The following is a 27,306-nucleotide window of genomic DNA, read 5'->3' as shown; positions in this document are numbered from 1 at the left end:
GACCCTGCTGTGATGCCTTGGCGACCCCGGCTTACCATGACAATGCCGCCAGACTGCTCCGCAGTGCACATGCTCATGATGGGCGCCATGCCGATGGTGGTCCCTTGGAAATAAACCCCACTAGGAAACAAAAGAAAGGAGGTTCTTTAATATAGAATGAAGACATTTTCTAATATATAGTTTTTGGTTTTGAACCTTTAATGAGAAAAAGCAGGGTGCATGCAAGCAAAGCGCACACACAGCCACAGAGTGACCTGCATCCCGCTGGAGCTGCAGAAGCCTGTGCTAAGATCGGTAGCTGCTTGGGGGCACATTGATGGGCGATTTTATCTTTCGCTTCCCCACGATTTATTTTCCAGGTGCATCGCGGCCCCATAACCCTTTCAGATTTCTGTTTTCAAGACTTGACGGCCAGTCCTGACTCGTGTATGTGGAAGGTGTGTTCTGCCTGTTTCCTAAGGGACTGGGGGGAGCTGCTCCTTTCAAACAAGTCTGCTGATGGGAGGGCTGAGAAGGGTCACAGGGAATCGCTGGTAATTAAATTAAATGCATTCAGTGGCTCACGTGATTTTCTGTTGTAGCTGAACTTTGCTCTCCTGGGTAACACGGCAATTAGGACAGAAACCCAAACTCTTCCACGACGTCCTGCTAATGGAGCTCATAAAAATGAAACTGGCAGAAAAGTGGCTGACCCTCTGGAGTCGGCGTACACGTCAGCACCCACAAAGCCTCAGCACCCTGGGTGGAAGCTTCTGGAAGGGGACTGATGACTTAGTGCCGTTTCCCTTCTGTGGGATCTTAACCAGTGAGTCTAATGGCCTCGAGGCCTGTTGAATGCAAGTGCTTTTAATCCCAACCTCATACATTAAAAATGAAAGTGTATTTGCTGAGTCTCCTTCAAGGGAAACAGATGAGTTATCCATGTTATCTTGGCCAGGTACATACATCGATTTTACATACATTAGTTGAAAAGTTAGGTATTCTGGCAGTGGTCAGTTGGACAAAAAGGAGCATGTATACAACCTTATGTATGTATGTGTATGTGTATATGTATGTGTGTATGTATGTATGTGTGTATGTGTGTATGTACTTATGTATCCACCCGCCCACCCCCTGCACTCTTATAGACAAGAGCAGGGATTGCAGATTTTACATTTATATCTATATAGGCCATTTAACAGATGCAATTATATACGTATATAAATGAGAAGGTTATATAAGAGGCTAATTTATTTCCAGATGTTCAAGTTGGACAGACTCCATTTGGGAAAAAAGTCAAAACAAAACACTTTGATTCCACTTTTTAGTAGTTCAGGATTAATCAATGCACAAAATATGAGGCGACCACAAATATCCAAGACAGAGCAAAGAAAACAAACCCTGTGGAAATGGCCAAAGTAAACGACTGGGGAACCCACCAGCCTCAGCTCGATGTGGGCGTTTTCTAAAGAGAGGATGGCGCAGGGCTGGTTTTTTTACTTCCCATAAATGTTCAATAAACTAGATCCAGTGAGTTAAAGAAAAGAGTCTCTACCTCCAAAGCTTTTAATGCAGGGATATGAGCGGCATGAAAATAAAATAAAATAAAATCCTTTTATTAAGGATTTTAATAAAAGTTTATCACTTTGGGAACAGTCTACCTTATATCAATTTAGATTATGATAAGAGTGTCTTTTTTTCCTTTTGGATAAGAAAGGAGTCTGTAACATCTTACCGATGTATTGTTACGTCCTAGACGTGTGTTCCCTCACTGACTGTCTTGGAATTTCCCGTTTACTGTCACCTTTCCCCCCAGACGGGGACCCCCAAGCCGGGAGGTTTCCTTGCGGGACACCGTCATGTTCCAAGCTCCGAGAGTGAGGCTGTTTGGTACCTAACCAGCGCCCGATACAACCGGACTGAGAGTCAGAACTCGAGGTTAACATGTTTCCCTGCTGGTCATCTCGGACCCAGAAAACCGAAGCCTGACCGTGAAGCGGGAGGGGGAGCAAGGCTTTCGCTCTCCGAGCACCTGACCGCTGGCCCGGAGGCCTTGTCTTCAGAGGGGCCGTAAACAGTTCCCGCTCAGAACGAAAGAGAGTGAGCTTTAAAAAACAGCCTCCTCTGGACAACTGCACCACAGGGAAGGCTGGAAAAGTCGCGCAAGGAGAGCGCCCAGGTGACGGAGGATGACTAGGACGCCAGCCAGAGCAGGGGCTTCCCCAGGGCGGGCAGAGGGACTTCCGCAGCAGCCCAGGCCCCGTCGGGCCTCTGCCCCGCGCTGACGGCCGGGAGGCCCCTGGCGCAAGGTCGGGGGTCCCGGGAGAGGCCCGCGCTCCGCGGACTGCGCGGGGGGAGCTGGGGGGTGCCGGGGTCACTCCTTCCTTAAGCAAAGGCCAGGCGACGCACGTCCTACCTGACCAGCTGTGCGTTGTCGTGGGACTTGCGAGGTAGAAGCTTCATCTTCCTCCAGTCCAGGAACTCGTGGAGGCTGGTGAACGGGTCCTGGCTGATGGGGCACTTGTCGATGTCGCTCCACACCTCCACGCCCACCAGCACCACGCGGATGTTCAGCGGCCTGTAAAACTGACGAGGACGGGCGCCTTGGGGGTCCCGCGAGCGGGAACTTGCCGCGCCGCGCTCTGGATCTCATGGACACGCGTGAGGACGCCTGTGCGCTCCCCGACCCGGGCCCGGAGCCGAGGAACGTGTGCGGCGCCCGCGCCCAAGGAGCTGCCCGCCAGGCTCGCACACGTGCCCACCCATTAGACGCTCAAGTTACGAGCCCCGTTTGGCGTCTGCGCTTATTTGTATGAAGCACACATCTCACAGGATTCACTGGCGATTAAAAATGTGCGCAGAGATGTGGAGTCTAGTCAGAGTCGCCACCTTGCAGCGAAGGCCTGCCAGCTCGTACCCGCTGCAAGGGACACAGTGGGCGAGCTAGGATTTTCAGACACTGCCAAGGACACGCGTTTGTTCATTTCAAACGAAATCTTCTACCTTCGAGTTACTGAAAATGCATCTGGATTAATTTGTTGGCAGAGTCTCAGGCTTGGCCGACACCAACATATTCTGTCACCTATCATCAATCTAAGAGCTTTTAATTAAGCGAGAAAATCAATAGCTTTCAGAAAAATAAAGGCGCGCACAGAATTCCTCAGGGCTTTAATGACCATGCTGCTCACGGCCAGGGGCCGGCTGGCCGAGGGTGTCGGGGGAAGATCTGTTACAAAGAAGTTGCCCTTCTGCGGGCTCAGAAAGAAAGCTCAGAGCAAGTCTCTCGTTGCCTTTCTGTCCCCCATCTTTTTTTTTTTTTTTTTTAATGGTTTTCATTTTATTGGTTTCAGAGAGAGAGGAAGGGAGAGGGAGCAAGAGACAGAAACATCGATGAGAGAGAAACGTCGATGGGCTGCCTGCTGCTGGGGATCGAGCCTGAAACCGGGGCATGTGCCCGGGCCCGGAATTGAACCAGTGGCCTCCTGGTGCATGCGCTGGTCAGGCCATCCCCCATCTTTAGTATTCATGGCCACGCCCCACAGCCCCCTCACCACAAGCAGACCCTCCAGGCAATGTGAGGGTCTTTGATGCCCAAATGCCCCAGGGGTTAGACCACACTCCAGGGCCTCTTTCGGCTCGGATGTCACCTTTGTCACCTCCTGGTTCTCAGTGAGGGATTTCCCACCTGCCGATTGGGCTGAAAATCAATGCCATGTCCCAGAATTGTGGAGCCTGTGTGTCCCTTACAACTGAGAGGCCGCCCTCAGGGCCTTGTTGGCACAGGGCTGGGCTGATGGGGGCGTGTGCAGGGGCCCGTGGGACCTTCCCAGGGAGACCTGGGAAGAGGCAGGCCTGGCAGTTCTCTGAGGGGTGGGATCACCCTGTGGGGTCTCTGGATCTAACTGGGAGTCCGAGATGCCCGAGACCGGGAATCTGCCTGGCCACCAGAGAGCTGGAGGAGATGTGTCCCAGGCCCTGCAGTCGGGCAGCGTGGGCTGGCATCTCCCGCAGCCGCTCTAGGCCCCGGGCCCCGTGCTCGGAGGAGGGAAGTCCGTGGTCCAGCCCAGGACCTGAGGCGGCTCCCTGGCTCCCTGCTCAGTCAGATGAGGTGAGCTTCACTCCCTCCACCTCATTTCCAAACATTTACACAATCTGAGTGATTTAATTACCCGGAGAAAAAACATACCTTGTCAACGTGATTAGCGATCTCTATTAATCGCTGCTTAACTTTTTCCAGGTCTTTTCCTTGCCTCTGAAACTTAACAATTTTAAATGTCAGCATGAATCACCGCAAGCATATCAATCAAAGCGCATCCTCCCAGCTCCTGGAAATGTGAAGTCTCGGGCTTCACAAACCGCCCAGGACCCGCCCTGCCGAGAAATTTCCCATCCGGGATTTTCTGAAACTCCCTGAAATTCGCCCGAGCCAAGTGCTCCTTGGCGTAACTTGTGTGTCGTCCCAGCCTCATAAATGATGGAGGCAGTCACAATTTTGGCAAAGAAAAAACAGACAACTAGAAGGCAGTCCAAAGCCATTTTTCATATTGTCAACTTGATTTTTTTAAAAAAATTGAACTTACTGGGGTGACATTGGTTCACAAAACCATACTTGATTTTAACTTCCTCAGAAACGTCCTTTATATTTGCTTTAAAAAATTAAATGATAAAAGTAATAGATGCTCATGGCAACCAGTCAAACAACACAGAGGGGAGGGATGGAAAGTTAAAGTCCCGCTCTCCCCTCTGATCTGACCTCCCAGACGAGGGCAGTTTCCTGAGACACTGTCAAGCCTGTTTCATCCCCGGGTGCTGAGTCTCCGAGGAAGTGTCCCCTAATGCATAACATGCGGTAGAGGCAGAAATGAGCACAGAGAAGCTATTCTCAAAAGTTCTAATTAAAAATCAATTAAAAGAAAAAATAACATAACATCGAGCCCTGCACCAGAAGGCAGGGGTTTTCCGCTGCATCTCTGCCTCTTTCATTCATCATTTTGGTCAAGGACATATCGGGCATTTTTTAAACTGAACTTTCCCCCCAAAACCGTTTAGAATGTGTCCTACGGCCACCTCCCAGCTCCCCGAGGAGTCCCCGCTTGGAGAACTTCGCTGCAGAGCAACTGGCTTTTGTTTTGGTTTTTGTTTTCAGGCCTTGGCCTTTATTTTGTAACATCAGATACATTTTTAATATTTTATATTTTATAATATCAGACAGCCCCTTTTTCCATGGGTTGTTTACAATGCTTTTAAGGGCCATTGGAAAACGAGGTCAATTAAAGCAAACAATAGCCCGCTAAACATTTTCTTTCCCCCTTTTTTTTTTAAAAACCGGCTGCACCGAGACATTCCAAGGCGCTCTTACCTCTCGGTTGTCTGCGACGATAACCAGCTCTACGTACTTGGTCATCTTGAGGGTCTCTCGCTTACGCTGCCGGAAGGAAACGTGGATTTAATTCCCCTGGGCGCCTCCCCGGGCTCCCGGACAGCGCCGCCCTCTCCCCACCCAAGCGCTTTAACTAAGGGGCCTCTGTCTTCACCGCCTCCGTCCCACCCCGACGCTCACCTCCAACCCCAGCGACCTCCGGAGACCGGCATCAGCTCGAGTGACCGGTTTCCCTTCACCTGGGAAATCTTTGCAAAGGGATTTCACATTCCAGCCAAGACCCTGACTGTAGGGTCGGAACAAACACTTGCAGAAACACGCAACAGAAACACGCAACAGAAACATGCAACAGAAACACGCAGCAGAAACACGCAGCAGAGCGCTCCCCGGACCAGGAGCTGGTCAACGGCGTTCACCCCGGGCCGGGTGCAGCACACCTGAAGGTCACTACAGATAGTTATGTCCCCGGCTGTTCCCTTTGACTTTAGGGTCCAGTTTTGTGATTTGAGAAAAGCGGGAGAGAATATAATTTGAGCAGCGTTAGGCTTAGGCTTAGGCTTAGGGTTCTCCCTTCTGGAGAAGCACTGAGCTGTCCACGCCAGCGAGCTTGTTTCCTGTGGCCAGTCGTTCAAAAATCTAGTGGGAGGCCACGGAGGACGGGTGGTCTGGGGAGCAGGGAAAAGCCAGGCTGGTAAACAGGGAACAGAGCCAGGCGAGAAAGAGGTGTTAGGAGGAAAACCAGAAAGGAACACAAAGAAAAAGAAACAGTGTGAAGAAAAAAAAAGCCGCTGGAGAAAAGGGATTGGGCGGGAGCGACACAGCTGGAAGGATGTGGACCCTGTATCCAGGCCTGAGACAGGGAAGACCCAGCCGCAGAAGCAGGAGCCCCTCACACAAAGGCGGCCTCGGCACTGGGTTACATTTTAATCAGGTTTCCTCAAAAAAATTTGCACTCTTCCATGAATTACTGGGAGAATCCCAAAGGCATTTTTTTTTTTTTTTTTTTTAGGAGAAAAAGAGCAATTCATGGAGGGTGGTCTCAAAAAGCAAACATTGAAAACAAAAAAACAAAGCCTTCTGTTTCTGCAATAAAGCGCAGTTGGAGGAAATGGGGCTGAGCCGGTCGCGGGCCTTATGACGGATACCTCTGGTTTATGAGTTAACTACACACCGCTTCACGTTCAAAACCTGCCCGTTATAACCAGGCTTCCAGACAAAAGACAAACGGACCGAGGCATGCTTTGAATCAGCTTTCTGGTCCCACAATCCTGAGGGAAGCATCTTTTATAAAACAAACCCCCATCAGGCCGGGACCTTGCAAACAGATTTTTACAAGAAAAATGTTTGTGTCCCAGCAGCGTTCCCTGCGCCGCCCAGCTGTGCTGATTCATGAGTTTTGGGATCCCCCAAAGAAATCTGGACACCTTCTGTGGGAAGAAAAATAGAAGCACTGTGAAAGGTGTAATTTCTCAAACTTCTACAGCCTTAGAAGAAAAAGATGTTGAGCGTTGTAACTATATGTTGTAGGTGTGTTTTATGGTGATAACTACATATTTATGAAAGAAACAAGATTGGCCCCCGTGGTATCCACCGCTGGCCACACCGTCCCAAAGTGTGAGGCTCTCTCTTGCCATGTTCCTCGCTGAGGCGTGAGAGAAGCAGAAACCTCTCCCCATCCTCAATTCCCTGATTCACAGAGGACAGATTCAGCGAATTATATAGAAGAAAATAAAGTTCTATAAATGAAAAAAAAAATTGATCTCCCATTGAAAAACTCCTAGAAGGGGCCCTGTTTGTCTGGGCGTTTACACCTTTGAGTCTGCAAAGGGGTGAAATCCATGACCGGGGATATTTCCCAGCGGCCTTGGACTGTCATCTAGAAAATGCATCATTCCAGAGAATGAAAGCAAACACATGAGCACCGTTTTCCTGTCTCCGCAGTTTTCAGAGAAGCCCAAGTTTTCTCATGAGTTCAGAGAATTGCAAGCTCAGAGAGAAGCTAACCACATCATAATAAAAAGCCCCTGGGGGAGCGGCCGGCTCAGGGCCACGAAGGTTTCCGTCTATCAGCTGCGCACACAGAGAGGCTTAAATGACCTCCACATGGTCTCCACCTACTCGGGCAGCCCGGCTCTTTAAAAAAATCATATTTAACATTTTTGATATGCAGAGCAACATTGGAAACTGGGTGCCTGGTTAAATGTTCATGTCTGGGGTTATAAACAAAAGCCCTTCCCCAAATAGATGGGAACACACGCCCGAGCGTGGCCCAGGGGTCTCTGCCCCCGGTGGAGACCCAGGCGTCCCGTGAGTCTTGCTCAAGAGGGAAGCAGTTCCTGGGCCTCTCCCGTCATCACGGCCAAGTCCCCGGAGACAGACTATCCCCCGAACACGTTGCAGTGAGAACTCTGGCACTGGGAACTTAACACGGCCCAGCTCTAGTCAGAACAGCACCGTCGAGATTACGGTGACAATACATTCTCACTGTAACTTTCTTTTTTTTGTTTTGTTAATCTTCACCAGAGAATATTTTTTCTATTGACTTTTAGAGAGAGTGGAAGGGAGGGAAGGGAGGGGAGAGAGAGAGAGAAACATCGATGTGAGAGTCATTGATCGGCTGCCTCCTGCACGCCCCCGGCTGGGGATCCAGCCCACAATCGGGCCTGTGCCCGGACCGGGAATCGAACTGTGACCGCCTGGTTCCTAGGTGGGCACTCAACCACTGAGCCACCCGGCCGGGGTCATGATCACTGTTTCTACCACCACTGCCGGGGCTTCTGCCGACCTGTGCACACGCTCAGAACCACAGCCTGGGTCCACGTCACCACGGCCGCTCTTGAGGGGACACAACAGTGTCACCCTGACCCCCCCCCCCGTCCTGTTTGTACTCAGCAGTCAAAGCAAACGCCACCTTCTAGAAAAAGAATATATGGGCGTTTGCATTTGGCTCATCATTGGGAAAAATAGCATAGATAATCCCTGAAGAAATGATAATTTTCAACAATGGACATTTGCCTCTGGGATGCATGGTGGGATTTTCCTTAGGAGCAGATCTGCGGAGCCTCTGCCGTCCTCCGGGCTGCTGGGGCCGGGGTGAGAGTGAGTTTGCACCCGAGCCCATGGCTGGGGGGGGGGAGGGGGCTCAGTGGGCTCTGCAGGCTGGACTGACAAACACGCCGGGCAGGGAGCAGACTGAGCAGCTCGGACCGGGGGTGCCCAGGGAAATCTAACGGGCAGCCTTGTAGAAACGACAAACAGTAGCTCGGCTTCGATCACGGCCGGTGCACACGCCGAGCCCAGATTTACTCTCACGGCTTGGCCCCGGGAGATGCAAATAGTGCAGAAAAAGCTCAGCCTGCAAACCAATTTTTGCAACAGTTACCATTTCGTGGGGGCAGGAGAATCAAATGTAAACAAGATCAGCGAGCTGCAGTTACATCGAATTCGGAGAGTAAAAGCAAGGCCGTGTAAAAATAAAAAATAAAAAATAAATAAAGGCAGGTAGGGAGGCAGGTGAGCGTCGGGAGCTGGGATGTGCCCCTTTCCTGCTCACCACAGGTGCTGCCCCCCACCACCGGGGACATCATTCCGGTCCCCAAACACTCCACTTACTGAAAATTACTTTGCGTATCGTTTTCATTATATAATTGCACTTTAAGTCAAGGACATTTTCTCTTCCATAAAAACAATTACAACGGTTTCCAAAGAAATATTGAGAGTAAGCCGAGCTGCCTCGGATGCCTTCCGTTTCAATTTAGAGGTCCATTTCCACTTCAGCATGCATTATTAACAAAACAACATTTCTATTCAGGTTTTCCACACTTCCCTAGACATCAAAATGACGGGAAATTACCCTGCCAATCACAGCTGAGAGGGCTGTAGGCTCCGTTAAGAAATTAAAATACGGCCGGTGAGCAGGGCCCAGGCGGGCGCCTCTACGCGAGACGTGAGCGTCGTTTCAGCTGCCGGGTGATAAATCTCACGGCGTGGACGCCGCGTGTTCATCAAGGTGCTCAGAGCAAAGCGCCCCGGGAACAACGTGAGCACTCTCCGTGTTACCCCGATGGGGAGCCCCGGCTGCATCACCTCTTCTCCGAGGTCGGCCGTCAAAGGGCGGCTGTTCCAAGAGTGAAATAAACAGGCGCGGGGGGCGGTGGGGGTGGCCTGTGCCCCCTGCTCTGGGATCTGTCGCTCGAGGTGGGTGGGGAGAAAAGCAGGGTGGGAGCTCTAGAGCGGCTGGTGGGGTGGGGTGCGGTGGGGTATCTGTCCAGCTTGGGGATTCAGACACAAGCTCCCCGACTGGGTATCGACGTCGAGGTGAGCCACGGTCCCCGACGGAGCCATCTCCCCCTTCCGCGTGACAGGCAAGGGAAGGAAACAAGGTCCTTTTTCTGCCACAGAAAACCTCGGGAGCAGAGTAACCCACAGGGAGTTAGGGTCCCACAGGAAGGCCCCGGGGCAGGAAGAATGAACGTGAAGTTCAAGTGGAAAGTCCCGAAAGGGTCCCGCTGACAGCAGGCGAGGGGGACACACGCTCCCCACAGGTGTGAGGGAAATTCAAGGATGAGAAGACGTCGGTTAGGAGGGTGCGAACTGCTTGAATTTAGAGAAATAAGTCGAATGAACGAAAGAATCATATGGAAGAAACGTTGACGGTTAGCATGACTCGCGAGGTCACGAGGTGCGTTCGGCGGAACCTGAAGAACGTGCCCCGGCTGCACCGGGTGTAAGTACAGTGACCTCGCGTCGGGGAATTCTCGATTTCTGGTCAACAGAGCGACGGGAAAGCCAAGATGAGAAATCGGGAAATCGTTGCTAATTTCCTACCTGGTTCTGCTCATTTCAATTCAGGGCCTCTGGACAGACACGGGAATGCTGCCTTCCCCCCTCAAGTGTTCCCGCGGTCTGTGGAGCCCAGGGGGCACGGGGTGCGAGGGGGTCAGCGGCCGTTTGGGGAGGTCCTAGGGCGTGGCCCCTTGGGGTGCGGGGTCTCCTGTTTCTGTCCACTGGGCCGGGAGAGAGATCCTTCCAGTCAGTAGGAGGGAAGGCCTGTGGGAAGCGGACTCAGGGACGCGTGACCAGAAAACCGGGCCACTTGGACAGTCCCCGGAGGTCAGTAGGACAGACACCGGCTGTGTGGACAGGGGAAGCGACACCCCTTAGCCACGTCCCGCGGACACACCCAAGTCACCTCTGCACCAGCACGTGGGCACAGACTGGGAGCGTTCTGCAGGTCGCCTCGAAGACCCCAACTGCGAAGCACACCGGACGCGAATCGCCTCCTCCAGCAGGAGGGGGGCTGAGAGCCGCGGGTCAGGGTCCACTCGTGTCTTATCTACCACGGCGGGCACCGCCCTGCATCTAGGCCACTGCAGGTCCTCACTGAAGACGCGACCAGTGGCGGCCCTGTCGCCCTCCCAGCCTGACTTTGCCAGCGCAGGTGAGCAGGCCTGAGGCCGACCCTGGCGAGGCGAGGATGGGGGTTCAGCGCTGGATTCCGCTCTGCCCACAGGACATGCACCAGCTCCGGGAGAACTGGTGACTCCGCCCCCCAGACACAACCCCCGGGTGGATAACTGTCCCCACACTTTCAGCACTGGGTGTCCCTAGCTTGAGCCGCGGGTCCCCAGAAACAGAACATCGCATTGCCCTCCTACCCTTCTCGCCCACGTCTGGGAGGGCGGCGGGAGTCCACCGTCCACTGCGGGGCTGGAGGTGTTGAGACGCGACCCACACGATCCCCAGACGCCTTTCAGGGCCTCCGCCGGGAAGAGCTTGTATCTGTCAGTTACGTTTTCCATTGGCTCTAAGATGTAGCTTTTATTTTCAAATGCAATAAGTCCCCTGTCGAAAAAGAAATAAGAAAAAACATATATAACTTTCGGGGGCAGCTTCTTGTTTGTGGCCGAGACCCGGCTCTTAATGAGACAGGATGGGAGGAGAAGTGCCGATGTATTTCCATGCTCGGGCTTCATCGGGAAGGACTTTCCCGCGACGCAGGTTCACACTGATTTATTTCGCATGTCTTATGAAAAGCGAGTCTGAAAAAATTTTTTGTTTCAAATAATTTTGGGGAAAGAATAGACTACGTTTAGTCTTTATATAATTTTTAATTTTTACTTCTCAAATATATATTGCTGAGTAAGCAGACACTTCCAGCGCAGGGACCCTTAACCTATTTTGATGCGTGAGCCTCACACTCTCCCCAGAAATAATTCACATCTACACATGTGCATAATGTTTTGCAGATAAGTCAGGAGTTCAGGACCATGGCCGAGGTCGATGGGCTCCAGGTTTAGGGCATTAGTTCTAATAATTTATACGGCAGCAGCCCACAGACGGGAGGACAGCTTAATCCTTAACTAGTTTAATAAGTTGGGTGCTCTGTCGCTTTCCTTCAGACGACCTGAACTTGTTTCCAAGGGAGGGAGCTTGTATGTCATTCATTATTGCTCATTTATTTCCGTCGTTCACCGACCCCGTGCCCGTTGAGGGCCCATATATAGGTGCCGATTCAATCATTCTTAAATTAGAGTGGAATGACAGTGTTTCATTGCTCAAATAGTACGGGAAAAAGGGGCTCGGAGCAGTAAAGTAGTTATTTTGAGCACACTGGCGCTCACACGCGCGCCGGTCAATTCCTTATTGGTCAACCGTCCGCTCCGCCAGCCCTGCTTTGTGAAGTGCGCTGGGCGCCGGGGGAAACAGACGGTGCCCGCGAAGCCCGCACCCTAATGGAGGAGTCGGCACCGGGACACGGGGGGTGATCGGAGCCATCGGGGAGCCAGGCTGGGTGTCGCCGGCACCCACAGCACTTGGCCGTTGAGAGAGGGGGGATCCAAGGTGGTTTGCGGTCACTGAAGAGTTTGGGGCTATTTCCAAACCCCACAGATGGACTAAAAATCAGCATTTCTGCCGTCCGTGCTCCCTGCCTCCCAGCACAGCCCAACCGGCGTCTCCGTGTCCCTCAAAGTAGATCCTCGGACAGGACCTGGTCGTCCTCTCTGGGGGGAGCCTGCACTCTTTTTCCTCAAAAAAAGCTCTTTACAAAAGAAAACTTAGATTTCTAGTTTAGAAGGACTCCCAGGGGATTTTCATTTAATCAAGTTGATTTTTAAAAGCCCCAATTAAGAAAGAGAACTTGACAAAATAGGCCGAGGAACATGGAAAACGCACACACCTGAAGGGAAAAAAAAAATGGATCTGCTAGAAAACCGAAGCTCCCGGCCTAGAACGAAAATGGCGCCAACATTCACTTTGCATGACAGCGTTTTCCATTTTCATTGGATTTTAATTCGCGGAACACTTACAGTAAAACATCACCAAGGTCTCATCATGAGAAGCAAACTACTGAAAATGTTTTCCCACTTAATGGAAAATTTCTAGAAAATGTGACTTAGCCATAGAAATGTTCTCATATCTGCTTTTATCTTTGAAGTCATCCAAAGGCCAGATGTTGAGAAACTGGGGCGAAAGCTTCCCTTTGCTGCAAACAACTGGCAGCCTGCAACACACTTAATTAAATAATTGCTTTGGACGGTCTTGAGTATAATTAATCATTTAGCTCCAGAGATTGCTGGAAACCACAGAACTCAAGGATCCAGGGTTTTGGACATGTCGAAATTTGATGTTCTCACAGCCCTCTCTGGCCCCGAGCTAGATAAGCGAACGTAATTTAAGTTGAATGTGTCATAGTTATTTGGTTATAAACTTGGAGTTGGAAGTAGCTCCGAGAACGATTTAGATCCAGCGGACTTGGAGAGTAGGGGTCTTCCCTGGGGTGGAGCGGGCGGGGAAAGGTTAGAGAGCAGTTTGGGAAACGTTTGGGGAAGAGGAGACTGTGGGCACCCTCCCTGGGGGGGGCTAGCAGGGTGGACCTGCCATGGGCAGGGGTGAGGCCAGGCTCTGGGCAGCGAGTTGGGCCTGGTGAACGGGGAGAGCAGAGGAGACAGGGGCGGTTGGGGGTGACGGGGGCCACCCCTCCCGGGCTCCGCCTAGATCCAGGCTCTGGGCTGTGCCCGTAACACTATTGCCCAGGAGATCCCCACGCAGCTGCACTCTGGGCATGGTCCCACTGCCAGGGGCATGCAGGTGGCACGGGGCAGAGCTGTGCCCAGTCTAGGTCCCCACACTCTCTCCAGCGCTGCTTTACGAGGGTCGTGGGGCCCGGGTCAGGGACAAGTATGATAGGGGCCGGCATGCAAAGGAAAAGGGCCAGAGAAATCAGGCTTTAAATTCTGAACCCGGTTGCTTTTCCCTTTACTGGAAGTGAAGAGGAGCCCACTCCGATTTTGTCGGCCTCGTTAGCTTTCAGGGCGAACGCTCGGGCCTGTGCCTGCCGGTCGGCCGCTGTCTGCCCTCAGGCCCCGGCCCCGGCCCGGCGCAGCGCTGCGCCGGCCGATGCTCTTGCCCCCCAGCAGGCTCGCCGGGCACGGGCCTGGCCGCCGGTAAGTCGGGCGAGAGCGGCGTCCTCCCGGCCCTTCCGCGTTCAGGTGCTAATTTTATTTTCTGGGTTTCACGCCGCGGGCCGCAACTGAGAAGCGCAGGCCGCGGGAACGGAGCGCCCGTCCTCTCCGGGAGGGGTCGGGTGAAGGCGACATGCGACACGCCGCCTCATCTGCGTGACACGCGGCGGCAGCAACCCGGTGAGCACGGGAGCACCGCGGGGCTCACTCCCAGTCACGGCAAGCACCCCGTCCCCGGTGCGGCCCAGCGCTGCCCAGCTCCCGGGGCACCGTTCCTGGGCCCACCCACGGTGCCCATTTCAAGTGCCCTTCGCGAGCAGGTCTGGGAGGCAGGACGAACGTGGTAAAAGGTTCAGCTTTTGTAAAGGGTTTTAAGAACTGCTATGACGGACACACGGACAGTAACAATAGCATCTATGATTCGTGAAGACACAGACCTCAGCCGGGCTCCTTCAAATAACAGCGTTAGCCCCGGCCGGTGCGCTCAGTGGTTAGAGGGCTGGCCCACGAACCCGAGGGTTGCAGGTGTGACCCCGGCCCCGGTCGTGGCGCCCGGGAGGCAACCAGTCAGCGTGTCTCTCACATGGATGTTTCTCTCTCCCTCTCCCCTCCTCTCCCTTCCACGCTCTCTGAAAATCAACGGACAAAATATCCTCAGGTGCGGATGAACAAAAAACATAAATAAAAATAAAACAACAGCTTTATTGAGAAATGATTCACCGGCCATTAAGTTCCCTCTGTTCATTCAGGGCAGGGGCAGACGGATGATACGGTCAAGCCGCAGTTTTGAAACCAGAGAAGGGAAGGGCGGAGGCAGGAACACGGGTGGGAGGCAACTGAAAAATCTTGGAGCCGGGGTTGAGCCGGGGCGGTGATGAGAACTGTTTAAGGGGAGACGGATGGGTTTGGGGGCATGTGCTGGGGCTGGGGCAAGAGGGAGGTTCTCAGAGATCCTAGGGCCAAGCCCTGAGCCCGAGATGGGCAGGGCCTCTCCTGGACAGGAGCTCCGGACGGGAGCCATCAGGGACCCGAGCAGTGTGGGGTTTGGACATTTCCAGCCTTGACTGGGGGGGGGGGCTGGGGAGAGCTGAGGCTTGACCTTGAGAATCCTTTAGGGTGGAGACCTTGGCTCCCACCGATGTCTGCACAGGATGACAGAACGGGAGGAAGAGAGAGGAAGGACAGTCAGAACCTGGCCCGGGGGTGGGAAGGGACCCAGCCTGGGCCTGCCGACAGAAGCGGGGGGGCAGAGGGCCGACGCTCTGACCACTGAGCCAAACTGGCTAGGGCCACCTTCACTTTTAAAGCTAATCAGTTAATGTCCCTGGTTTGTAAACTGTTCTACAGATTGTAAAGAGGAGCTATTAGGAATGCCTTGGACACACCCCTTCTCTCTTTATCGATCAAGAATTTGATATCCCTATGAAGATCACCTGAAAATTACCAGGCAACCCGGATGCCTCCATTTATGCCCGGCCTCAGTTTCGATAGTTTAAAACATCTTCATAAACGAGAGGAAGCTGGCTGGAGGAGGCCTGATTGTTTCTGAGTGTCCCAGACCTCATCTGTCCTTTGCCTGGCAGAAGCTCACTGGTTTTTCTTGGGGTCCTCACCCCTCCCCTGCTTCCTGGCCCTGGGGCTGGGTTCAGGTCACCCTCAGCCTGGCCCAGAGGTGGGCACATATGTGTTCAACCAGAGCACCATACCGACCACTGTCCACTATGATAGTTTCCGGGGTGAGCCTCTGACCCAATCAGGACCAATAAGATGCATTTTCGGGATCTTTGCTGATCTTGAAAAAGGGGTCCTTATTTGTCTCCTTGCCTTCTGAGGATATAAGCCTGGAACTGCCCACAGCCCCTCTGTCTCCACAAAAATAAACTGCCTGAGGATGAAACCATCACAGAAGAAGGCAGAAGCTAGAGATGGAGAGAGAGTGGACTCCACAGCCTTGCATGTGTCCACCCTGGAGCAGGGTAGCTTTGCATGGGATTAACCCAGAAGTCCTACAGCATGGACACCCCCACCCCCCAATGCCCTCCCTTCTACCCAACTGGCTCTGGCCCAGGAGACTCTTAAGAGGCTGATGGTTTGCCCACTGGCCGCTCACTTGAGGTCAGATACAGGCCTGGGCTTTCCTATAAGTCACTGCACTTATTTCCAAAACCACCATTCTTTTAACAAGAAGAAACTGGGGCTCAGAGAGGTCCAGCGACCAGTCCACGGTCACACAGTCAGGTCGCTATGGGGCTATCTCGCTCCAGGGAGCGAACACCCCCTGTTGGTCCCAGATGTTCCATCTTGGACGGATCCCTCACCTCATCCCAGATGCCGCCAGCTCGGGGCCCATCCCGGTGATCCCTGAGCACAGGTGTTCCGTGAGTGCCACGCCTGAACTGCGCCTGTGGTGCATTGTGCGTGTGTGTGTGTGTGAGGTGTGCGTGTGTGCGCGTGTGTGTGCGCGTGTGTGTGCGCGTGTGTGTGTGAGGTGTGTGTGTGTGTGCGTGCGTGTGCGTGTGAGGTGTGTGTGTGTGCGTGTGTGTGAGGTGCGTGTGCGTGTGTGAGGTGTGTGTATGTGAGGTGTGTGTGTGTGTGTGAGGTGTGTGTATGTGAGGTGTGTGTGTGTGTGTGAGGTGCGTGTGTGTGAGGTGTGTGTGTGTGCGTGTGCGTGTGCGCGTGTGCGCGCGTGTGCGTGTGTGTGAGGTGTGCGTGTGCGTGTGTGAGGTGTGTGCATGTGTGTGTGCGTGTGTGTGTGTGCGTGTGTGTGTGAGGTGTGTGTGTGTGCGTGTGTGTGTGAGGTGTGCGCGTGTGTGTGTGAGGTATGTGTGTGAGGTGTGTGTGTGCGCGCGCGTGTGTGTGTGTGTGCGTGTGTGAGGTGTGTGCATGTGTGTGTGCGCGTGTGTGTGTGAGGTGTGCGTGTGTGTGTGTGTGTGCGTGTGTGAGGTGTGTGCATGTGTGTGTGCGTGTGTGTGTGTGTGCGTGTGTGTGAGGTGTGTGCGCCGAGGCTCATTCTCTGCAGTCCCGCACAGAGCTCCCGGAGCCGTGACATGGGGTCACTGCTGACACGGGATGCCGCCCCGCCTGTGCGCGCGCTGGCATGCCCTCCCACGGAGCCACGCTCTGGTGCCACTGCCAGGGCAAGGGGGGACTCTGAGGACACAAGCTGTGAGCTCACAAACTCAATAAATAAATCCAATAAGAAAGCTGAGGCAGCTGGAAATCTGTCCAACAAACTGGTCCTCCTGGGGAGCACAGAAGAGCCAACTGCGGTGAGTCAGGAGCAGGCTGGCTCGTCCGGGGTGGGGGTGGGGTGGGGAAGGTAACCGTTCCCTGCATCACGCCACAGCCCCGTGGCAAAAGCCCCTGTGACCCCGGCCTTATTCCACACGTCTGGGTCTGGGTTATGTTCCTTTCCTTTTGTCCTAATAAGGAGGCCTTTTTATTTCTGTTAAGCAAGCAGCTTCAACGCTGCCTGATTTAATGTCCTATCTTTTATCACCAAGAATTGTTAAGCGTCAGAGTCCCACGAGTGAAAAGCACTCACAAGTCCTCAGACCCCGAAACTCAGCCGGTTTCCTCCCTGCCCACCTGCCGGGCGGGATGGGCGCGGCCAGAGGCGCAGAGAAGCCGTGGGCCGGGCGGGCCCCACTCCCGTGGGCTGCGGCCGAGGCCACCGTCCCGTCCGGCCGGGCGAAGGCGAGGCCCCACCCGTCCCTCTGGGTGCGTCCGAGTGAAAAGGAGAAGTGGCTGCAGTCGCTGTGCTTAGGCCAAGAGCCCTGAGACTCACCTGAGACCGGAGCAAGTGCTGAGGCTGACCATGGAGCCGGGGTCCCCTTGCACATGCCCGTGGTAGTAACAGTGACCCTGGAAGGAGAACAAGGTCCGTCAGTCACAGCATCCTCTCGCCCGCTCACAGCAGACAACCGCCTGTGACCCCCCTCGCTTGTTTTTATCTGCGCAATTCCCTTTCGCAAAAATGCCAGAGGAGGAGTGTTCGCGTGAGACGCTGCGCGGGCCTGACGCGGCCCAGCAGGATCTACGGCGGGAACACCGACAGGGTTGGAAAGCGCCGGGACGTCGTGTGTGTCCCCACACCTGGGGCCAGGTCACCTCCCAGGGACTGATGCTGAGAGGCGGGACCTGCCAGGCCTCGGGGACTCGTAAACACGTGGCCATGAGGGACACGGCAGGCGTCCATGCTGAGGGCGGTCCCGGTGCCCCAGGACCCACAGGCGTATCCATCACAAGGACCCTCGTACACGTTCCCAAGCTGCGCCCTTGCCGCTGCCCCCAGGTCGAGCGGTCCGTCTGTAACAAGGCGTGGCCCTGGCACCCTCGGCTTGGCCCGTCCTGCTGACCCAATGCATTCTCTCTCTACCAGCAAAACATAGCGCAGAAAATACCCCAAACACGCAGAACCACAAAATTACATCTTTTCCTTTACAAAACCTCTAACCACGTATTTTATATACTTATTACTTACCCTGATGCATTTCCTCACTCCGCTAAAATAAATTTTCCTTCTGTTTAATACTATCCATCAAATATAATGGTGGATTGAAAATACTAGCCCTCAACTCCGCCATATGGGAAGGAAAATCAGAATTCTGTTACCCAGCTCTCAGGGGACCAGAAAGCCAGGAATCTTCTACGCTAAACTGCTAACAAAGATGGGCCGACCTTGTGGTTAAAGAGGACTGTGAGCAGACAGTGTCTGCCCCGGAATCTGCTGAGCGACATTATTTTCAAGGCTTTAAGTCCTTGGGAACTTTGTGGCCCCCCCTCCCCGACCATGTGCAACGTGCCAAACAGTCTTGATTTACTGTTTGAATCACACGATGTTCTGGCTGGAAGGAAGCTTCCGGCCGGGCAAGGCTACCCCTGCCCCAGGCGCCCCCTCCCCGGGCAGATGTGGAAACCCAGGCCTGGCTGGTTTGTAACGAAGGTCACAAAGCTGGTTAATGGCCCAGCAGGGACCAAAGTCCAGGCCTCTGGCTGCAGGTCAGACCGTTTCCCTCCCATATCTTGCTGCTCTGAGCTTGTGCCTTCACGGGTCTCTCTTTTTGAAGAAAAGCTATCTCCAAAAATCCAAATGCGGACCAAATGCTTTCTCAAGTAGGGGCAGAGCCTGGTCACAGTGCCACTCAGGGAACCCTGGGACCTTACCACAGTGCCACTCAGGGAACCCTGGGACCTTACCACAGTGCCACTCAGGGAGTCCTAGGACGGTGACATTTGCAAACTCAGAGAGCTCTGCAGATAGAAGGGGTCTGAGGGTGACTGCGTGTGTGTGCATGTGTGTGAGCACATATGTGAGCACACGTGTGTGCCTGTGTGTATCTGTGTGGAAATGTGTGTGAGGGTGTATGTGTGCATGTCTGCCTCTGTGTGAGCATGTGAGCACATGTATGCATGTGCCTGTGTGTGCCTATGTGTGTCTATGTGTGCCTGTGTGTGAGCACATGTATGCATGTGTCTGTGTGTGTCTGTGTGTGTGTGTGCACCTGCAAGTGCCAGCTGCTGACCTGCATTTCAGCCTGACTGTGGCCCAGCCATGTCCTTTGTACAGAACATCAGGCCCCCACATACCATGTGTTTGCTTGAGCCTGAGACACAGGGCCAGTGGATTAACAGGACAAAGTTTGTGTGCACCGTGACTTTCTGTGGCCGGGCTGCATCGGGCTCAGCCCTGAGAGTGGACAGGACAGGGTCTGGAGAAATAAGCTGCCATGCCCAGGCCCCCAGGGCTGCTCTGCTCCAGCTCTAATGAGAACCACGTCGGGTGAAGACGGCAGCGGGCTGACCTCGGGGCCAGCACGCTGCCCTGCGGTGCTGGGGCATCAGAGCGCAGGCTCAGGACACCGTGTGCACGCTCCTTGGGACCCCCGGCAAACCAGCCAGGACCCAGGGCGTCTGCCCCAGCGAGGGCACAGGGTCGGTCCTGAGTTGAAAGTCCTGGGGTTTGAGACTTAGAGCCTCAAAAGTTTTCAATCTGCCAAATGGTTTCAAGGTCAGGCTACAGTGAAGCCATATCTTCAAGGACTGTCCTGGCACATACTGGCCAAGGCTGAGTTTTCCTGGAGGGACAGTGGGAGGCTCAGACACTGAGTGGTGCACAGCCCCTCTCAGGGCCTAAGGAAGTAGCTGGGCGTGTGAGTTAGCTCAGGACAAGACAGCTACGGATTTTAAGCACAGGTTCGATAGCATCGTATCACAGTGGGCCGAACACACAGGACTTACCGTGTGATTCCGAGTGAGGGACACGTCAGTGCCATCCTGAAGGTAGTGGGTTTCTGTGAAACCACTGGCAATGAGGCCCCTGTGGGGGAGAAAAACATGAAACGCTGAGCGTAGAATCGCCAGGCTGCAGGGCAGCCAGGGTCTGATCCGGGCTCCTGATTATTTTACAGATGATCCCACTAATTTATTGAGGCTCCCGAGGGACCTCCATGTGTGTAGGCTTTCCAGGGAGAGTCAGGAGATTCAGGCAGGTGGGTGTCAGACGTGTATTCAGGGAACCACCCCCCACAGTACACATGGAGCCCTCCCTCCCACCACCTCCCGCCTCAGTCTTCCAACACATAGTCAGGCGTCTGCACGCCCTGGCTCATCGCACACAGGCATGCCCTGGCTCATGCACACACAGGCACACACAGGCACATGCACACACAGGTACACGCACACACAGGCACGTCCTGGCTCATGCACACTGCAACATGTACATACATACACTCTTCTACATATAGTACGTGCAGATCTCTGAGCTGGGAGAATCACCGCCTGCAAGTCCAGGGCTCCACCGTCTAGAATCAAAGGCTAAGCGACCTGTTGGGACGATCATTTTGGACCCAGAATCCTGCCCTGCTGGCTCCCTAGCAGGCGAGCGAACCAGTCGTCCATATTCAAATGTGAAGGGAGAGTTTAGAACGACACGGACACGTCCTGAGCGGTGCCGGGGGAGGCGAGGGCGGTGATGTGGGACACGCGGAAATACTGAGTCTCTGGGATAAACTGGAAGAGGAGAACCCTATTCATCTTAACTAAAACCATGCAACCTACCACATCTTCGCTGGCGAGAGCAAAGCACAGGTTTATTCTGGTTGTAAGTGATTTTGCGACTCTTTTGCAACGTGCGCTATTTTTTTTTAATCATTTTCCACATAACCGCAACTAGCATTTCCTGTGCACCTACTATGTGCTAGGAGCTGTACCAGCTGCTGCGACACAAAGATAAATAAGGACACTGCAGTCTGCTGGGTGTCACACAGTAGGAAGAGTCCTACTGGGTGAACCAACACACAGTAGGTGGAGGGTCGTGGAAGGCGAGGCTTCACAGAGGGAGCTAGCAGGTGGAGTAGGAGTCCGCCAGGCCCAGGACGGGTGGGAGGAGAAGGGAACTGCAGGCAGGGGGTGGAAAGGCCAGAGCCCCCGGGGGCCTGGGGTCTGGGAGCCAGGCTGGTGTGGGACAGAGAAGGGCCCATATGGAGCCTGGATACCGTGAGTCCAGAGTTGCTTCAGCTCCTGACTTTGCGGGAGGTATGTGCACAGAAGCCGTCCACCTGCCCGTGTTCAGAGAATGTGCTTGACACCACTTGGTTCTGCTGGGGTCGCTCGCTCCCAGTCCAGAGGTGACCTTGGGACCCACGCTAACCCGCCGCAAACCTTCCCCGGGCCTTGAGCCGGGCTTCTGGGGAAGAGACCTCCCCGCTAGGGCGGCCTCCAGCCCGGCCCCTGCTCAGGAGGTGCCACCAGGGAACACACTGCCCCCACTCGGCTGTGACAGGTGGCGGGAAGGGGACACTTTCCAGGAGCTCCCAGGCCCACTGCGCCTCTCCCCTCGGCAACCCCTCCCTTTTGCCTCAGCTCACTCGGATTTTGCAGCCAGAGTCCTGATAAATGCAGAGGGAAGGAAGATAAGTGGGGGTCCTGCAAGGGGAAGAGACGAGAGATACTTTCCTTACGGTCACACTTCCCAAGAACCTCTCCCAGCCAGGGTCAGGGTGCGAGTGACCTTGGCCGTGCCGAGTGTGAGTCTGAGACGGTCTCTCGGAAACGTCCAGGAAGCGGTCGGCTCGGCGAGCCTAGAGTTTCGGGGGACAGAGCCCTCGGAGGGCGCCCACTTTCTCAGCGAGAGAGCAAGGAGAAGCTCATCCTCTCTGTTACTGTTATTTTCTGACTTCAAATCTCTGGGTATATGTGGCTGCAAATGGTCATTTAGAATTTACATTAAAACATTACCATGTAGATAATGTTCCTCCTCACAACATTTCTGAAACGATTTGAGTATTGAAATAAAAAACATTACCCCCAAATTGCTTTTTTAAGATCAATATTGAAATGATTCCACTCTAAATTTGCCGTTACATAATTTAGTTACGTGTTCGGACGAGACAGGTTTCATCCACGTGACATATTTTATTCCCCAGAGCACAGGACCGGGGCGCTGTCTCCACCCCAGTCCCCGGGAGCGAGGGGGCGTCCCTCCCGGGTCCCACCAGGGATCTGTTACAAGCCGTCTCCCTCCCGCCTCACTTCTGCTGACCCGTCTTCTGCCCCACGGGGGGGAGCTGAGGGCAGAAGCTGCGCCCCGAAGCCCGGCACCAGCGCCAGCGCGGAGCGAAGGACCATCATCACAGAAAAGCAACAGGCCGAGCTCGGACTAACCGGATCAGTTAAAAACAGAAGAAGCGTGGTTCCAACGGCGGTCACCGCCCGTGGAGGGCCGTGGGGCACCGGCGGTCACATTCCCTCTGTCGTCACTTCAAGACTTTCGAATGCTGTCGGGTCACCAAGACGAACCCTGACGACCTGTCTTCCGTTTGGGAACCACTTACACGAGGGAGACGGGAAGGGAGGCTGGGCGACTGGCACCCACTATCAGGGTGCGAGAACGCTCCCTGGTGACCTGTCACTCTTCCCTACGAATCCTCGGAGACTGTGCCTGCGGTTTGAGGGCTGAGCTATCCCGCGCAGCACATCCGCCAAAGGCCTCGCGGGACGGCCCGCTCGTCCGCGGCTCCCGCCGGCGCTCTCTGCAGCCACGGCTGGGCTTCGGGGACATTCACACTGGATTTTCTCTTGCTAGTCTCCATTTTCTAAAATTCTCAAAAATGACCAAAACAACTTGTTTTGTTTTTCTCCTGAAATAAATTAAAAAAAAAAAAGTTCCATCTCCCCAGCTCTTTCTCATTTAGTTTCACAAACTATAATAAATAAAACTGTTGATACAGCATTTTGGAGACTGTAGGGGACAATTAAGTTTCCTGCAAAATAATTTCTTAATATACTGCTGCCAATTTAAGTCACAGATACACAGAATTTTGGGTCGAATCATGTGGCATTTACCCTGAAGTATTACTATCGTTTGGGACTATTCGGATGACCCCAACCATTCACGAAGTAAATGGGTTCCAACTGTGGTCTCCGTAGCAATGTGTCTGGGGACAGCAGGGCTGACCGGTCAATTGCATTTTCCAACAGAAGCATGGACACAGGTGGGAAATGAGGGGCTCCTGACTCTGCAGGCCCATGGCTGTCACGCTACACGGGCCTAACGCTTTGAGCTACTTTCTTCCCTTTTTAATGATCATCTGTAGTTCCAAAGTCTCTTGAAGGTGGGCTTATAACTGCTCTAGGCTGTTCTTTTTTTAAAATATGTTTTTATCGCCCAGCCGGGTGTGGCTCAGCGGTTGAGCGTTGACCTAGGATCCAGGAGATCGGGGTTCGATTCCTGGTCAGGGCACATGCCCGGGTTGCGGGCTCAATCAATGACTCTCTCATCATTGATGTTTCTATCTCTCTCTCTCCCTCTCCCTTCCTCTCTCTGAAATCAATAAAGATATATTTAAAAAATAAAATATGTTTTTATTGATTTTAGAGAGAGAGGAAGGGAGAGGGAGAGAGAGACAGAAACATGGGTGAGAGTCATTGATCAGCTGCCTCCTGCACCCCCCCGACTGGGGATCGAGCCTGCAACCCCAGCATGTGCCTGTCGAAGAATCGAACAGTGACCTCCTGGTTCATAGGTCGATGCTCAACCACTGAGCCACGCTAGCCGGGCCTGACAGCTACTTTTATACAAGCACCTGAGTAGTTAAGTCAGGTGATGCCTGGGAATATTTTATATTCCTTCCATTATTCTTAGAACAGGACATGAACTGCCTTGTTGACTTAGTTAACTGATGTAATATAGGACAAATACGACCCTGGGCCACGAAAACAGATCTTTCTTAAGCATCACGGTCTCAAGCAGCGAAACTGGTTAAAGGCCATGGCAGGGGTGGGTGATGGCTGGCTCACTGATGGAAGCACTGATCCATTACGTTCGGGAGTCTCCCGAGCGCATCTGCTGTCCGGCGTCCCGACGCCTTCCTTGCTGGGAGTGCATTTTAACACAGCGGCCGGCCCTGGGCAATGACAATCCCTGCACCGGGCGCACAGTCAGAGCTTTCCTCCCCATGTAGCTCCACTGCAAAGTCTGTGCCCAAGTGTCCTGGGGGTACGGGAGAGGCGGTGCCTACCCGACGCCCCCCTGCGCCCAGAACATTACTTCACGCCTCTGGACACCTTTGGCCAGAGAAAAGCCAAACACGCGTCCAATGTTTCTGGCTTCCCAGCCGTGGGTCTGTTTCTCAGATGATGATACTGTGGTTTCTTTCTTTCTTTTTTTAAAGTAAAACAGAAGAATACTTCCTGTACAGAACCTGGCAACCGGGACTCAGATGGGATTCACGGTTTCATTTTCACACGACGGTCTCGCACGCGAAGCTGGGAACCGGGATTACGTCATGTGGCTACTAAACTCGAACTCTACAAACACACCCCAGAAACGAGTTCTTCATTAAAAGCTGAAATCTTTCCATGTGTCCGGGGGGGGGGGTTAGCAAAACATGCTGAGGAGGAAGATACAACTTTATGATTAAAAAATGTAATTTACCATGATCTGCCTCGGTAATCGACCCTAATGGCTTCATGAGAAAAATACTATAATCCCCTGCAAGCTCATTGAGTTAATCGGCACTTCTCGGAGGTCAGGAAACAATTACACGTCCTCTGCGCTAGAAGACCGAGGGCACGGAGGGAACTGGAAGATGGAGACAATGTCAATTTAGTGCTCCTTGTTTTTATCTTTTTGTTAATCCGCGCCGCAAGATGTTTTTCCCATTGCTTTTCAGAGAGAGTGGAAGGGAGAGGGGAGAGAGAGAAACATTGATGCGACGGAGGCACGTCGATGGGTTGCCGCCTGTCTGAGCCCAGACCAGGGCTGGGGACTGAACCTGCGCCGAGGTACGTGACCTTGACCTGGAATTGAACCCGAGGCCCTTCAGTGTGGGCCACCTCGGCCCCGGAGCACACGCGGGACGTGGGCCACCTCGGCCCCGGAGCACACGCGGGGCATGGCCACCTCGGGCCTGGGAGCCAGCCGCTCAGGAGCCTGGGGCCCAGGGCTGCACATTTAGCTAAAGAGCATCAGTCTCCTGCTACATTTTATTCCGTCGCTTTTTCCTCTGTTCTTGCTCCCCTCCCCCTCAGTCCCGCCGTCCCGCCCCCCACAGACACACTTTACTTTTTCTAGACTAAGTAACACACATCACCTCTTACCCCTAAATACTTCATGGTGTTTCCTATGAGGAGGGATGTCCTCCAACTCACCACGGTCAGGTACCACGCGCCACAGGCAGGTACCACGCGCCACAGGCAGGTACCACGCGTCACGGGCAGGCGTCACGTGCCACAGGCAGGTACCACGTACCACGGCAGGCAGGTACCACGCACCACGGGCGGTACCACGCGCCACGGGCAGGCACAACATGCCACGGCAGGCGCCACGTGCCACAGGAGGTACCACGTACCACGGCAGGCAGGTACCATGCACCATGGCCGGTACCACGCACCATGGCCGGTACCACGCACCATGGCCGGTACCACGCACCATGGCCGGTACCACGCGCCACAGGCAGGTACCACGCACCACGGGCGGTACCACACGTCACAGGCAGGCGCCACGTGCCACAGGCAGGTACCACGTACCACGGCAGGCAGGTACCACGCACCATGGCGGTACCACGTGCCACAGGCAGGTACCACGTGCCGCAGGCAGGCACCACGTGCCACAGGCAGGTACCACGCACCACGGGCGGTACCACGCGCCACGGGCAGGTACCCATGCCGTATGGATGTGGCGTCTCTCTGCTCTTCCATTCGATTTGACCTTGACAGTGGACGTGGGGGGGCTCTGCGCAGCATTCATCCCTCACCCCCTGGGGACAGAATCCAGCCTGGGGTCAGGTCCCCTCACCGCTTTTTTTATTAACAACTTTGAAAAAGAATTCACGTACCATGTGATTGACCATTTAAAACGTGTAACCTCTGTACGATCCTACTAACCAGTGTCACCCCAGTAAATGTAATAAAAAATGAGATAAAATGCACAAGCCGGTGTTTCTACCCTAGTGACAGCTGTGCGACCAGCCTCGCGATCTGGTTTTACGGAGCATCCTGTCCTGCCCTAGCTGGCCCCGTACTCAGGACCTTCAGCCTCCTTGAATCTGAAGCATTTCTGAGGCTTTTTTCTTTTATGATGTTGACATTTTCGACCAACTGCCTCCCTCCGTAAGTAAAACACGCCTTATTGGGGGATGCCCGGTATTTCCTGACTCACTGAGGTTATTCATTCTCAACCCAAAGGGTCCCTAGTTGGCTGTGTTCTCCTCAGGGATCCCCTGTGGGTACCTGGTGCCCATCTGTCCCCCACGGTCCATGTTAACCTCGATCACCTGGTCAAGGTGCTGCCCGACTCCCCGGTGTAAATTCCACCCGTGCGCTAACCCAGGAGGAGATTTGCAGGAGGGGCCGGGGCCTTGCATGATCTTCAAGTGGCTGCTCGCAGGCTGCTCGTGACGCGGGCGGAGGGAGAGCCCAGCCCAGACTCGGGGCGCCCGCTGCTCTCAGGCCCCGCGCCCCGAAGCCGCAAGGTGCTCCTTCACCGCTGCGCTCTGAGCAGCCACCTGCGCGCAGGGAACCCACGGGGGCTGCCGGGGATGATGACTGTTCATTTTATTGTGCGGCTGCTGCCAGCCCCTCCGTGGCCACGGGAGGAAGGGAATCCACCTCTGGGATAGGGGAGAGGATGCCCTGCGCTTCCCAGTCGCACCTCCTCTGTGGGACTGAGCCACCCGCCTCCCACCCAGGGGCCTCGCCCCCAGTTTCTCAGAAACAGCTGACCTGCGAGGAGCCCCAGGTCCCAGCCGCTCTAACTCCCCTTTTGCTCTGGTTCAGACCTGTCGCCAATTCCTAATGTGGCCGGAGCAAACTGTGGGAGCCACGTGGTCGGTAGAGACCGTCTCCCTCCCCTAGCCGCGCGGGAAGAAAGCGGCGGGGAGGGGAAGCTGAGTTAGGATGCGGCTGTGGATCACGCGGACACGTGCCTCGCGTGGGACCGCTTTCCCTTCGGCCAGGGCTTGTGCCTGATGTGGCTATGAG

The 27,306-nt window shown here is 54.1% G+C and overlaps 1 protein-coding gene across 5 annotated transcripts in view; it reads right to left on the bottom strand.

The window, feature by feature from the left end:
• The window catches only part of ADAM12 (ADAM metallopeptidase domain 12), a 177,612-nt gene that overhangs the window by 65,733 nt on the left and 84,573 nt on the right, over positions 1–27,306 (bottom strand). For 4 of the 5 annotated variants that reach the window (XR_014000260.1, XM_081158285.1, XM_081158287.1 and 1 more), the window contains 7 exons: positions 20,065–20,143; positions 17,612–17,688; positions 11,017–11,203; positions 5,339–5,404; positions 4,166–4,237; positions 2,396–2,565; positions 36–120 (listed from right to left, as the gene is read on the bottom strand). Coding sequence is in view for 4 of the 5 variants with exons in the window: in XM_081158285.1 (XP_081014411.1) it covers positions 36–120; positions 2,396–2,565; positions 4,166–4,237; positions 5,339–5,404; positions 11,017–11,203; positions 17,612–17,688; positions 20,065–20,143 (736 nt within the window). In the remaining variant the exon portion in view is untranslated. The remainder of the gene's footprint in view (positions 1–35; positions 121–2,395; positions 2,566–4,165; positions 4,238–5,338; positions 5,405–11,016; positions 11,204–17,611; positions 17,689–20,064; positions 20,144–27,306) is intronic. The other variant, XM_081158286.1, reaches the window with a different exon arrangement.

Source organism: Miniopterus schreibersii (genome assembly GCF_964146895.1).
Source record: "Miniopterus schreibersii genome assembly, chromosome: 14".
Lineage (NCBI taxonomy): Eukaryota > Metazoa > Chordata > Mammalia > Chiroptera > Miniopteridae > Miniopterus > Miniopterus schreibersii.
Note: the sequence above shows the minus strand (reverse complement) of the source record. Positions and strands in the feature narration are given on the sequence as shown.